Raw genomic sequence first — 13,868 nt, 5'->3', positions numbered from 1 at the left:
TGTGTTGAATTTTTAATATTATGACATGACTATGTTTAAAGAATAGATAGTTATACCATTAACGTTGTGATAGGATCAATAGTATTCCTTCATCCTTAACTATAAGTTTTAGATTCGAACTTTTTGAGATGATTTTTTTTAGTAGAAAGCGTTTTCCTTTTAATATGTGTTACTGCCGCACGAATCGCTGCAATACGAGTATCAAACATCTGTTGGAAATTAAAAAAAAAAAAAAGAATATAGTCACTTTAGAATATGAGGCTACGATTTGGATTTCAAAACATTAGCATTTGCTGCGTGGAACATGAGTACTCTCCTAAACAGAATTCGTCGGTTAGTTTGACTTTATTTGCAAAATAAAAAGAGGACTTTTCCTCAGCAAATTTCCAGCTCAAACGTTATTGTATAATCATTTCATTTCGCTGTAGGCAATATATGAAGTTATGAACTTCATCTCTGACTTTGATATATTCAATAAAAATCACTGGACGGTGCTTAAATCAAATGACGTACCCCATATGGAATCTTTATTCCCGTTTCTAAAATTACCTAAGAAAATTAATACTAATCCCTTACAAATAAGAATGTAGAAAGGAAGTATATGCACTTAGGCGTCTGCTTAAAAAGAAAAAATCTAAATTGGTACAAGAGCAGAGGACCACTTGAATAAAATTTAATAATAACCAAACTAAGTTTGAATTCATAGATGAAAAAAAGAAAAAGGAAAGAGAAATGAAACGTGACATCACGCGCTACAAGCGTTCGGTGCAATAATAAAGACAATCGATATAGTAATAAGCTTTTCTCAAACGCAATCACCGCATTCATCCCCCACTCTCCCACTCTCCACTCTCCACTCTCCACTCTCCACCCACCCACCCACCCCCCAACTGAACAAACATTTGCTTCTTTCTCAAACCCAACACACAGTCACACACTGTCTCTAAGTATTTACCTCCTTTTTCATCTTCTTCCTTGCACTCAAAGTTCTCTTCTTTACTCCAGCTGGGGCTGTGACCACAACTTTTATTAAAGGGAAAAGACTGTAACTTTGTTATGTTCTTGATTTGGACCAACCCCATTTAAGATCTTCACCAACAAGCTCTTTTTCTTTCCTCCAACTTTGAGGGCTGTGCCTGTGCTCCATTTCCTGTAAGTCTCCTCTTTTTCAACCTGCATTTTACACTTTGCTGAAACCCAAGTAGATATTTTTAACATTCTTTTTGCTGCACATTTAGTTCTTGAAACAGTGACTGTTAAAAAAGAAACAATGACAGGAATTAAAAGACAATTTCGTCTGAAGGTAGATCTGATTTTGAATGCAGTTATGTCTGTTCTTCATTGTTTTAGTTTTATTGCAGCTTACTGACCTATAGACAGTTGAGATTTAGTTATATTCAAGTTGTTGGGTCAGATAAAAATTTAATTTTGGCAATGGTGGGTTGGTTCTGTTTTTAAGGTCAGCTCGCTTATTTTTGTCCCCCTAGGCTATAATGTTGATGTATTTGATTTGATAGTTACTTCACTTCTATATTTGGTGTAATTTTGTGTCTGTTTCAGTCTTCTTGGAATCAAAATGAGTTCTTTGTTGAAGTCAATGCACGTCTAAGTTACCTAAAAGAGTTGAGAGTAATCTTGACAATCTTACATTGAGCTAATTGACTAGCTTCCTTTGACCAGGCTTAGGCTTTTAAGAGACAAAAAATGGAGGATGGAATAGATGCTGATGTCTTGATGGACTATGTTGAATTTCAGATTTTCCCAAGCCAGAACAGGTAAGTCCTTTTGTTTTTAATTCAACTGGCTATATTCTAGGTGCAGTCAATTTCATAATTTTCATTAAGTGAACAATATTTGTGTTGATCTCTGCATGAGGACTCATTAACTTTTTGTTTCTCCCTTTTTGAAAATGGGGAGACCGGAAATTTAGTTTGTTCCCAGTGTAGCAAGAGAATAGACCAGTTGAGGTTTTCTTTGGTTACTTAAATCCCAACAGTTGGTGCACTTGCCATGAATTCTTCTGTGGATCATGGTTCTCGTGATACTAATTCTTCCTTTTTTTTTTACCATATTTTGGGCGCAGGTACGAGTCGCATATCTGCTATGGCAACAAGTTAGAAACACTAACCTCCGGTCTTCTGGAGCAATTGGTGCTTCATTCTCCCAAAATCAAATCTTTGCACTCAAAGGGATCAGATGCCAATTTCAGATTTAGACCCCTAGGGAATCTTAATGACGCTAAATGGTTTACAAAATCCACATTGATCAGGTTCACTCAATCATCATCATTTACTTTTTTTGATCAGTCACTCAGTTGTCATTTACTTCAAACTGTTTTTGAAAGATTTTTCTAAGCTTCCGTATTTCCATATTCCAATCCCTGTATTTCCAGGTTTCTTCGTATTATCAGCTCATCACCTACAATAGATATGGCCAAGGCCATGGTAAATGAAATATCTCAGCTTGAAGAAGCTCGGAAGTTTCATGTTTCTTTGTATTCAAAGGTGCTTTTCTTGTTCTTTTTAATTATTCTGACCCTTCAATTAATCTATAGAACCTGTAACAAGCAGAATTACTGAGCTTGTTATTCTTTTAGGGTCCTCAGGATCGTACTGGGAGCGACGAAGCAGGTTAGTCTTACTGTTCTCTGCCTTTGTAGAATCCTCAATCTGAAAAATAGAAGAAAGAAATTAGCAACTAATATGGTTTTTCTTACTTTTAGCAGAATGCGTTTACTCAAGTGGTGCAGTGTCATCAACGCAGCAAGTAAATTATCCATCTCTATTCCTGGATTATTTTTTAGTTCTTGTCTTTTCCGCAAATTATTGCATGTACACGTTTAAAGATGACATGATCTTTGATACCACACCAGGCAGATGATAACTCTTCTTCATCAGATGCTTCCAAGTATGTCCCTATGCATCTTACAATTTCTAAATTCAGAAATTAATCTATCATCTCCAAATAATCTAATGGTATACAGGAATGAATTGCTGAGGGCGATCGAGTTGAGGCTGACTGCTTTAAAAGGAGAACTAGCTGCTGCTATCGACCAAGCTGCTGGCACCACATGCTCCTTTGAGGATATTATTAACATAGAAAAGTTCTCTTACTATTTTGGAGCTGTTGAATTGAGGTAAGCCGTGGGAGAACTAGTGGCGGGGAGGGTCTAATCCCTTTAATCCATTTTCAGCTGTTTCTATGCTCTGTCAATGTGCTGTTTCTTTTTCTTTTAACCGTGATTTCTTTTTGTATTTTGAGTTATCATAAACGGGAGGAAAACCTTTCGACAAGTGAGGTTGCCCGTTGCTCCAATGGTAACAGCACTCCACTTCTGACCTAGAGTTTGGATTTTCGAGTTATCAAGGGTGCTAAGTGGAAAAGGCCACGTTGACTCCTGGCAGGAGGATTTCGGGGGTTGGGTTTACCTTATCAAAAATGGGGGGAAAAGAGGAAAACTTTTCCACCCTTGATTCATCTGTCAACTAGCAAAATCTAAGGGTCTATCAAGTTTGGAGTAGATCAGCTGATTTTCAGTATTTTGATTAGACAGTTATTGAATTAATCAATTCTCTGTACTTATTTTGTTCCTGAAACCAAACAATACTTGTTCTTTAGTCAGTATCAGTGAATATGACTTTTTTAGCCAAAGCCGAAAGTATTTTTTCTTTAATCTGTCCCCTGTATTTCTTTTAACCATTTCTCCAGCAGAATATTCTTTGTTGAAAATATAAGTGTTCGTTTGGTTCTGAGATATTATTTTTCACCAATAAAAGTGTTTTAAGGCTTTAGTGATATTTTCCGCATATAAATTTCCACATGCACATCGTTCCCCATAAACCAAAATAAATGCTAGTTGTTCCAAAAACAAATTTATTTTCCAATTCAAGCACCACCTTACTCCTACTTAATTGTTTTCAGTTAGTGATCTAATGACCACTCATTTCGATTAGTAGAGACTGTTCCCAAATCTGAACGAAATAGCCTTAATAGTGAGGGCAATGAAGATCTAATAAAATTTGCTCTTTTTTGTTTTTGTTTTGTTTTATTTGTTTTGTGGTTAAGTTAGTGATACTCTTTTCTACCACTTAAACCTAATTCATCTGGAAGATGTGTGCAACAGGTTAATGACTGCATTTTATGTTGTCTGTTTCAGGAACTGTCTACAGAAGTTTATTGTGCCGAGCCACGAGAGTAAACAGTTGTCTCTTTCAAGAATTGATATCAGAAATGACAAAGTTGGTTCAGTAGAGGGCAATTCTCAAACATCCGGACCATCAAAGTCGGAAACACCAGTGACATATAGTGCTTCCCCTGCAAAAGCTGCACATATGGAGAGACAAAACTCATCAGGGAGCGAGGAATCTTCCTGTACAAGTGAGGAGGAACAACCGTCAGCGGAAAGAAGTCGGACTCTTATAAGATCTGCATCTCCGAGAAGGTCTGCATCTCCAATGCGAAGAGTCCAAATTGGGCGCTCTGGGTCACGAAGATCCACTGCTTTAACGATTAAGAGTCTAAATTACTTTCCCGCCAGAGAAAGGTCAGTCTCTCATCATGCAGCTGCCAGCGGTAGTGATGAGGAAGACTCTGAGCAAACCTCGAAAAAGGCTGAGAAGGATGTGTGCAGAATGAGTGTGCAAGACGCAATCAGTCTCTTTGAAAACAAACAGAAAGGCGGAACTGTTGATTATCAGAGGACAAAGTCACTATTAAACGCCTCAGTTGGTGCTAATAAAGCGGTATTGAGAAGATGGAGTTCAGGGGTGTGTGAAAGTTCTAAAGGCTCTGCTGATGTGGCGTCTGATGATCCAGTTTCCATGGCTATCAATAAAACGGAAGATCAAGAAACTGAGAGTACTTTGGAAATGAAACCCGATTCATACTCTCCTCCCAATAGTCTTGACGCTGACGCTACTGCTGCTGATATCGAACAAAAGTTACCTGAAGAGAAAGCATATAGTCCAAAGGCTATGAGAGAGGAATCTCTCCCTAACCAAGGTGCAGAAATAGGTGAAAAATTAAATGCGTCAGTTGAATGGACTCGACAAAAGGAAGCAGAGTTAAACCAATTGCTCACGAAAATGATGGAAACCAAGCCTACCAAATATCGGAGCTCGGCAGCTACTGATAACAAACACCAAAGCCGTCCCACTGAGCGTCGAGGTGGTTTCTATGATCATTACAAAGAAAAAAGGGATGAGAAACTTCGTCGTGAAACTGCTAGGAATAGAGCAGAGAAGGATAAACAATTTAAAGCACTGCAACAAGTTCTTGATGAAAGAAAAGCAGCAATTGTCTCAGGAAATGCAAGTAATGTTAGTAAAAAACCAAATATTAAGAGAACTCAGAGAACAGTCAAGAACTCCCCTGAATCTGCAAATACCAAAGGTGAAACTCCCAAACCCGCTGTTGTAAAGAAAGCTTCATCAAAAGCATCGCAACTGCCAGCAACGCGGAAGTCATGGCCATCTATGCCGTCACCAAGAGTTACAGGGACATCAACTGCTAAAACTCCTCCTATAACAAATTCTACAGGTACTACACCTACCCGTAGAAGATCACAGTCAACAACAGCAGTTCCTCAGACAAGCCAAAAGGTTGAGAAATTACAGCCCCAAGCAAAACCTGTGAAAGCACCCCAGAATAATATCAGAAAGAATGTTCCAAATGGGAATGACAAGAAACCGCAGACTCTGACAAAAGTCAGCAAACCCACGAAAGCCAAAGTTCAGCCTACCTCTGGAGATTCTGCCTCCTCTGCTAAACCTAGACTCAGCAAGTTAACCAAGAAAAGCAGTGTGGTGCCTGTGGAATCAAAGGAGGCAAAACCTTTTCTTCGTAAGGGCTCGGGTACTGGATCTGGTCATAGTCCAGTCATAAAGGCCAAAGTTTCACCCCAGCCTGGAAAATCTTTGAGGGAATCTACGGACTTCGTTCAAGTTGAGGAGAATGAGATGGCCTCTGTTGCTTCTGGTCCTCTTAATCAGCTGCAGGACAGGGGTCTTGAGGAGTTAAAAATCCATGAAGCTGAAGTCTCCGCAATTCAGTTAATCAGCCCTCGAAAATATGAAGATAGAGAGAGCTGCAATAAGGTTACGCCAGATAACAAAGATGATTTTGGAAGGATGGAAGAGTCTACACTGACAAGAGAGGTTGAAGAGGAATCGAACATTTCCCCTAGCGCCTGGGTGGAAATAGAGGAGCAGGAGGATCAAGCCGTTCCATGTAATGATGGTTTTGGTGAATCTCTGGCTGATGTTGCAACTGTAAGAATCTCAAGTCCACGAGTTCGTCATTCTCTGTCTCAAATGTTGCTTGAAGAAAGCAGTGAAGATGTTATTGACTGGGGTAATGCTGAGAATCCTCCTACCATGGTATATCAGAAGGATGTGCCAAAGGGATTAAAGCGGCTTCTAAACTTTGCTCGTAAGAGTAAGACTGATTCGAATTCAACTGGTGTTTCAAGCCCATCTTTCTTCTCTGAAGGTGAGGATGATCCAGAGGATTCTAAACTTCTTATCAAAAGTAGTTCGGACAATCTACTGAAGAAAGCCACGCTTCATGCTAAGCATTCTGGACAACCAAAGTCGTCGTCTGAAGCCTATGAGCTATCCGGTATTTCTTTGTGCTTCGCAGCAAACATTTTTTATTTTCTATCCTAGTAGACTCTTTTAATTGTCTATGTTATTTATTGCTTGCACTCAGCTCTGTCTCATAATTCTTTTATCGATAAACCTTACATAGACTGGACATCCATACTTGCAGCTCAAACAAGCATAGGCAAAGTTGCTGCTCAAAAATTGCAGGCAAGCCGGCTCTCAGCTCCAGCAAGTACAACAAAAGGTTTCTTTCCTTTTGTGTTTTAAGTTCCGTTGTAACTTTCTGTCTTACGCCTTTTGAAAATTGAACTTCTAGTGATGTATATGTCCTTCATATTCTTAATGTTTTGGTGTTTTGTGTTTCAGCATCAAGATCGTTCTTTTCTCTTTCGGCATTCAAGGGAAGCAAATAAAGTGAAGCTAAGTTCCTATAAGAAAGCAACATCAGCCTTAATGTAGAGTCTTAATATTGTGGTTTGCAGCTGTTGCTTTCTGACGGAGGTGGGGCATGTGTCTTTTTACCCGTTTGGTGCTTTATTCTCCTCTCGATATACGCCGTACACTTAGGAATACTTCACAAGTAGGGGGATTACATTGTTGTTACATTTGTCTCTCTGTACTTTGTATATTCACTGTTAGAAATGTAGTTTCTTTTGTAGGGTGATTTGTAATCTTTGCACAGAAGAGTTTTCTGTTCAGACTGAAAATTTTGCAAATATTAAGGCATCTTAGCTCTTTGCTTATTTATATATTTAACTGGTTGCTTAGGGTGCTTCTAGCTTTGATCAAGATTCAGGCACTGCACTGGCTTGAATATCTTTTCCTGTATTTTATGATAATTGAATAGGCTTTACTTAATCACTTCAGCGAAGTTTGTCTCGGCTCCCTGTATTTAGCCAAGATATTGCACCCAATTTGCCTTTTGAGAGCTGGCATTCAACTATTTTACTTGTTTTTAAAGTTTTGCAACTTGTTCATAGTTTTGAACAAGTTATGCCTCGCTGACCTATTCTTGCAAAATTTACTTAAAAACGGGGACCCTATTTGTGCAAATCTCCCATAATTTGCTTAGTTCGGTCTTGGTCAAACTCAGTCAAGTAATAATTATTAATTTAAAAACAAAGTCATCCATAGGCTTAATAATAATGACTAATAAATTTATAATTTTGTACTTTATTTGATCTAATTAAATTTGTAATCACAATGTCACTTAGTCTAATTGAGGTGAAATGTAACTAAAGTTTTGAATTTAAGAATTCAAAATCAATAATATTAATAGTACAACTCTTTTGTACTTATTACTAATTATTTTTTGCCTTCAGAGTTCAGTTTATGTTTTAGATTCAATTAACCACATCCCGAACTTAAATTCTGGTTTAAACTAATAGTTTATATAATGCAGTGGCAAGCGAATTCAATTTATCAAATTAAATTAATAATTCTTATATTATTTTCATATAATTAATTTATCATGAAAGCAACTTGGCGTCCCTTACAGTTGAAGAAAGCAAACGTTAAAAAGTCGAGTCAAACTAACAGCTTGTTTAGATGGTTGTTACCATCTATCGTATTGTATTGTTGTCCCAAAACAATATTTGTTTTGATTGTTTCATTAAAATTGGTTGAATTGTATTGTTAAATTCATTATTCCGGAACAATGAAAAGTTCCATTTTTAAAACAACCGATTTGGTGTGGTGGGATTGTTTCCTATTTTTCTTTCCAATTATGCCCTTACTTATTCTCCATAATTCTATTTTATCCTTTACCTTTTTATTTTTAATTTTTAATTTTAACTTCAAATCTCCAACCTATAACCTACTTTGTCTTTGTCCCTTTTTTTCCAGAACTTCTGCCGCTTCCAACTATAACGTCAAAGGTGTTTTGCCTTCTTTTGTTTCGTTTTTCCTCCTAATTTGATTTTATCTCCAATTCTAATTATCTTTGTTCTGCCAATTCTCGTTCCTTTCTTTATCATAGTTCTTTAACATTTTATTTTATATTTTATTATTATTATGATCTAGTTAGAAATGGAGTATACTTATTATTGTTTTTAATATTATTAACTTGTTCCACTAATTTTGTTAGAATTTGCATGAATTTAATTGCTTAATCTATTTATAAGATATATTTGATGATAAATTAGTAGAAAGAAATTTTCTTAAATTATTTTCACGCGTAATTCTTGATAATTTAATATTTAAACAATGGAGGGTATTTTAGTAAACTTATCAGTTACTGTACAGTACGGTACGGTCAAACCAAACAATAGATGTTATTTAATAACAAACAATACAATCTATCCAAACGTGGTATTCATAAAACGGTACGATACAATACATTATAAAACGATGGGTAACAATGATCCAAACAGAGTGTAAAACTTTAGTATACTACAGCAAAACTCAGTATTGTAACAACTAACAAATGAGCTTGCAACAACTCAAAACTGTACTGAGCGTAATGACTTCTACAGTGTGGGGTTGTTTGGTAGGGTATATAAGAATAATACTGAATACTGTATTAGTAATGTTGAGATTAGTTATACTGAGATTATTTCTTATTGCCTGTCTGATTTGGTGTATTAAAAATAACATGCGTTCCATAATTGTTTTAGAAGAAAAAAAAAACCTGGGAAGTTTTGGAAAAGGATTTGGAAACGACTTTGAAAGGGCAATTTTGTTTTTATATATGCTTATCCATGTATTAAAAACTATGTTATTGCTAATGCCATGATTTAATATATATAAGAATAATACTGAATATGGTGTATAACTAATACAAGTATTAGTTATATATAGGTTGAAAAACATTACTCCCTTTGTCTCATATTATCAGTCACGATTACTAAAAATAGTTGTCTCAAATTATTTGTCATATCAAGACAAAATTAATTATTTGTGAACATGGTTGAAGACCAAACAAAGTATATTCAATGATTTGCATTCACATTTAGTAAAAATTTAGATGATATCACTAATGGAGATGACACATAAATGGATAAAATATTCAATGAAGAAAAATGTAAATATTAAGACATGAATAAAGGTAAAGTAGTCCAAATCCCACCCTAACTAATTTTTCTTAAGAGGCGTGTACAAGAGAATCATGACATATAATATGAGACAAAGGGAATACCAAATAAGAGATTAATAATACCAAAGATAATACATATTTTATTTTCCCCTAATACATCCTACCAAACGACCCCATATATGTTTTTGTATCTCAAATATTACTGCCCTGAGTAGTTTGCCAAGACCATCTCATAAATGCAGGAAAATTTTTATTTTGAGTGAGACTCGACCAACAAAACTTGTATGAGGCACCTCTAGTTATTAAATAAGTGGAAAAGTGGGTCCCATAGTACTTATGCCACTCTTTTCTCTTCGCGAATTTCCTTTATCTTCTTTCTCCTCTTACTAAACTACTAGCCCGTATTTTGAGAAGTGCTTTTCTCAAAAGTACTTTTGGTGAGAAGCAGTTTGTGTTTGGCGAATTAGTTTGAAAAGCACTTCTGAGTAGGCAATTAGTGTTTGACCAAGCTTTAAAAAACTACTTCTAAGTGTATTTTTCTCAAAAGTGCTTCTCAAAAAAGTGCTTTTGGAGAGAAGCTACTTTTTTCTGCTTCTCCAAAACTGCTTCTGCTTCTCCTTAAAAACACTTTCTTTCCTTCCAAAAGCTTGGCCAAATACCTCAATTTTTGGCCAAAAGTACTTTTGGTAAAAAAAAAAAATCACTTTCGACCAAAAAGAAACTTGGCCAAACAGGCTATACATCATCTTCAATTTCTTCAATGTATCATCTCTTTCGTTCCTCTTCTTTTTTCCCAAAGCAGTCTCAAAGAATCGAGTATCAAATATTTTGATTAACAAAAAACTTAGCATTGCATCACTAAGAAAACACTCTACAATTTTACATCATAGCAAAAAATAAAGTACACACAAGAATTCAAAACAGAATTCAGATCACCACAAAAGAAAAGGTCTTCAAACCCAAAGAAATTCAAAGATGTACCCAAGCAGTAATATCAAAATAAAAAGATTACTGTGAAGTTGAGTTTGTACTGCACACTACTGAGATGCCCAAATTAATCAACTTCAACCAAATTATTCATCATATAATCGTATTACATAGGAACCAGATGTCACAACCCAAAACCCCGCACTAGTCGTGATGGCGCCTCTCGTGAAGACAAGGCCAGCCAACTAACCCAAATAGTTCCTTTCAAATTAGTTAAACATAAATGAATAGCAAAATACGACTTAAGGATATTAATTAACGAAGTTTACAACCCAACACAACCCGACCGGGGTGTCACAAGTCACGAGCATCTAGAGAAGTCTAAATACAACTACAGGGCCAACAATATACGGAATAAAATTTAGAACCAAAGGAAGTAATCCGGTGCCGCGAACGCTGGCGGTCACTCTGCTCAGCTACGATAGCAATACCTTCAACCAGCTCAAAACCCACTACCGGGTGAACAATACCTGCATCTGCACGCGAGGTGCAGGGAGTAAAGTGAGTACTCCAACTCAGTGAGTAATAAAAGTAAATAATAACTGAGCAGCAAGAAATCACGTAAAGCAACCAACATGCTATACAGAAGCCGGGTGCAATTTTCTGAGAAAAAAATGAAATCTGTGTAATCTTTAGAAATACCTTGGCTCAGTTCAAATCTCTTTTAAAAATGATCTTTTCAGTGATTACGAAAACGATACCAAAACAGTTAGTGCTGATACGCACAGAAAATCCGCCCCTCGGGCACAAATACCACGGTATAACAAGTAAAGAGGCAAATAAGTATGCAAGATGAGCACATAAAAGTTCGCCCCTCGGGCAATATCTCAAAACAGTACCGGCCCCTCGGGCATGATTTATGTTCCTGGTCAGTCATTGTTACCTGACCAGTCAGCCATTGTTACCTGACCAAAACGCGTATTACAGTGCCAGTGTTACCACTGGTCAGCCATTGTTACCTGACTGGTCAGTCATTGTTACCTGACCAAAACGCATATGACAGTGTCATTGTTACCACTGTCCAATTCTAAATGGGTACCCGCGCTCACTGTGGGTGTGCAGACTCCTACAGCCCAAGCGTTATATCATCATAAGGCCTGAAAGCCTGAACATATCAACATGAGGCCTGAAAGCCTTCTCACAATACACTCGAGGCCTGAAAGCCTCCTCACATATCACTCGAGGCCTGAAAGCCTCCTCACATATCACTTGAGGCCTGAAAGCCTCCTCACATCACTCGACATATCCTCACATATGGCCCTCGGCCTCAATCAGTCCAAAAATAATCATAAGCCCCTCAGGCATCAGTAAAGATAATAATGCTCAGCTCAAACAATAGTTCAAACATCAGTTAAAACTCAAGGTTGAGTAAAAATATAGCTGAGTTCATGAAACAGTGTAATTCAAATGGACTGAGTTCAAATAATATTTTTCAAATAGTGAGGAAAACAGTGATGATAGCTCACAAGGATTTTAAACAGTCGGCAATAAGCCCCAAGTACGGCAATCAGCCCAAGTCATGATAATATCAAATAAGTTTCAATCAAATACGCGGTAAAATCAACAATTGGGACGGACCAAGTCACAATCCCCAACGGTGCTCTACCCCACGCTCGCTATCCAGCGTGCAAGTCACCTCAATATAGCACTATGGCATGCAACTTCGGGGTTTCAAACCCTCAGGATATCATTTACAATCATTACTCACCTCGAACCGGCGAAATCTCAAGCCCGCAACGCCTTTGCCCCTCAAATCGGCCTCCTAGCGCATTGAATCTAACCAAAATCAGGGAGAATACATCACAATATGCCAATGCGACAATACCCAATCGAAAACAGTCGAAAAATAGCAGCAATCTCGAAACTAGCAAAACCCGAGTCCCGGACCCACTTCTCGAAAAATTACAAAACTCACATTACCGGATTCCTCGTCTCGCCACGAGTTCATCATACCAAGAACTCCCAAATTCGAGCTCAAATGACCTTCAATAAACTCCAGTCGAAAACCTCTTCAATTTCTCCCAAAAAGCTCTCAAGATACTCAACAATGAAGGAAAATAATACCTAGCTCGCGGAGGAAATATTTAATAATCAGCCCAGCACTTTCGCTTATGCGGTCCCCATCCCGCTTCTGCGGGATCGCTTCCGCGTTATTCCTTCCGCTTCTGCGGAAATCCCACTCTCGAACCAAACCGCTTTTGCGGTCACAACATCGCATAAGCGATTCCGCTTTTGCGGCTACACCAACGCTTCTACAGAACCAGGCGCCCAGGCCTCTTCACTGCTTCTGCGGTCAACCCATCGCTTAAGCGGGTCCGGTTCTACGGTCCAAGACTCGCAGAAGCGAGAATACCAGATATCAGCAACATTTGAAGTCTCCAAATCCAAATTTCATCCCGCTAGCCATCCGAAATCACCCCGAGGCCCCCCGTGACCTCAACCAAAAGCACCAACATGTCTTAAAACATTATCCAAACTTGTTCCAATCATCACAACACATCAAACAACACTAAAATCATCAATACTCATCGGATTCAAGCCTAAGTTCTTTTAAAACTTCCGAAACCCGCATTCGATCAAAAACCCAACCAAACGACGTCCGAATGACCTAAAATTTTGCACACACATCACAAAATCACATATCGAAGCTACAGCAACTCTCGGAATTCCATTCCGACTCTCGGATCAAAATCTCACCTATCAACCGGGATTCGCCAAAATACTAACTTCGCCAATTCAAGCCTAATTCTACACCGGACCTCCAAAATCAAATCCGATCGCACTCCTAAGTCACAAATCATCCCCCGAAGCTAACTGAATCACCGGAAATCACATCCAAGCCCTCTAACTCAATAGTCAACATTCGGTTGACTTTTCCAACTTAAGCTTTCCTTAAAGAGACTAAGTGTCTCATTTCTTATCAAAACCAGTCCAAATCAACTCTAACACACCACATACCGATAACGAAACATGAAGAAGCATGAAATGGGGGAAACGGAGCAATAACACATGAGACGACGGGCCAGATCGTCACAATTGTATTCCCTGCTCTCCAGGCGGGCTCCGGACTGCTGACATGAAATGTATCCCCTGCTCTCCAGGCGGGCTCCTGACTGCTGACTTGAAATGTATTCCCTGCTCTCCAGGCGGGATCCTGATTGCTAAACTTGAAATGTATTCCCTGCTCTCCAGGCGGGCTCCTGACAGCTGACTTGAAATGTACTCCCTACTCTCTAGATCGGAAG

At 38.0% G+C, this 13,868-nt stretch overlaps 1 protein-coding gene across 4 annotated transcripts; it reads left to right on the top strand.

Moving 5' to 3' along the window:
* The first annotated feature begins 789 nt into the window (after positions 1-789).
* LOC109218724 lies at positions 790-7,353 on the top strand. Of its 4 annotated transcripts, none has more exons than XM_019383097.1 (11): positions 790-1,152; positions 1,681-1,775; positions 2,084-2,269; positions 2,393-2,504; positions 2,606-2,630; positions 2,726-2,766; positions 2,873-2,907; positions 2,984-3,136; positions 4,157-6,618; positions 6,769-6,846; positions 6,969-7,353. In XM_019383097.1, the coding sequence occupies exons 2-11, from the start codon at positions 1,705-1,707 to the stop codon at positions 7,013-7,015; spliced, it is 3,210 nt and encodes a 1,069-aa protein (XP_019238642.1). In that variant the 5' UTR covers positions 790-1,152; positions 1,681-1,704; the 3' UTR covers positions 7,016-7,353. The 4 variants fall into 4 exon arrangements, with proteins under 4 accessions (XP_019238642.1, XP_019238641.1, XP_019238640.1 ...); XM_019383096.1 differs by having other exon boundaries at positions 2,723-2,766; XM_019383095.1 differs by having other exon boundaries at positions 2,597-2,630.
* Positions 7,354-13,868: the final 6,515 nt, after the last annotated feature.

This window comes from Nicotiana attenuata, unplaced genomic scaffold (assembly GCF_001879085.1).
Source record: "Nicotiana attenuata strain UT unplaced genomic scaffold, NIATTr2, whole genome shotgun sequence".
In the NCBI taxonomy this organism is placed as follows: Eukaryota; Viridiplantae; Streptophyta; class Magnoliopsida; order Solanales; family Solanaceae; genus Nicotiana; species Nicotiana attenuata.
This window is presented reverse-complemented; position numbering and strand designations above follow the sequence as displayed.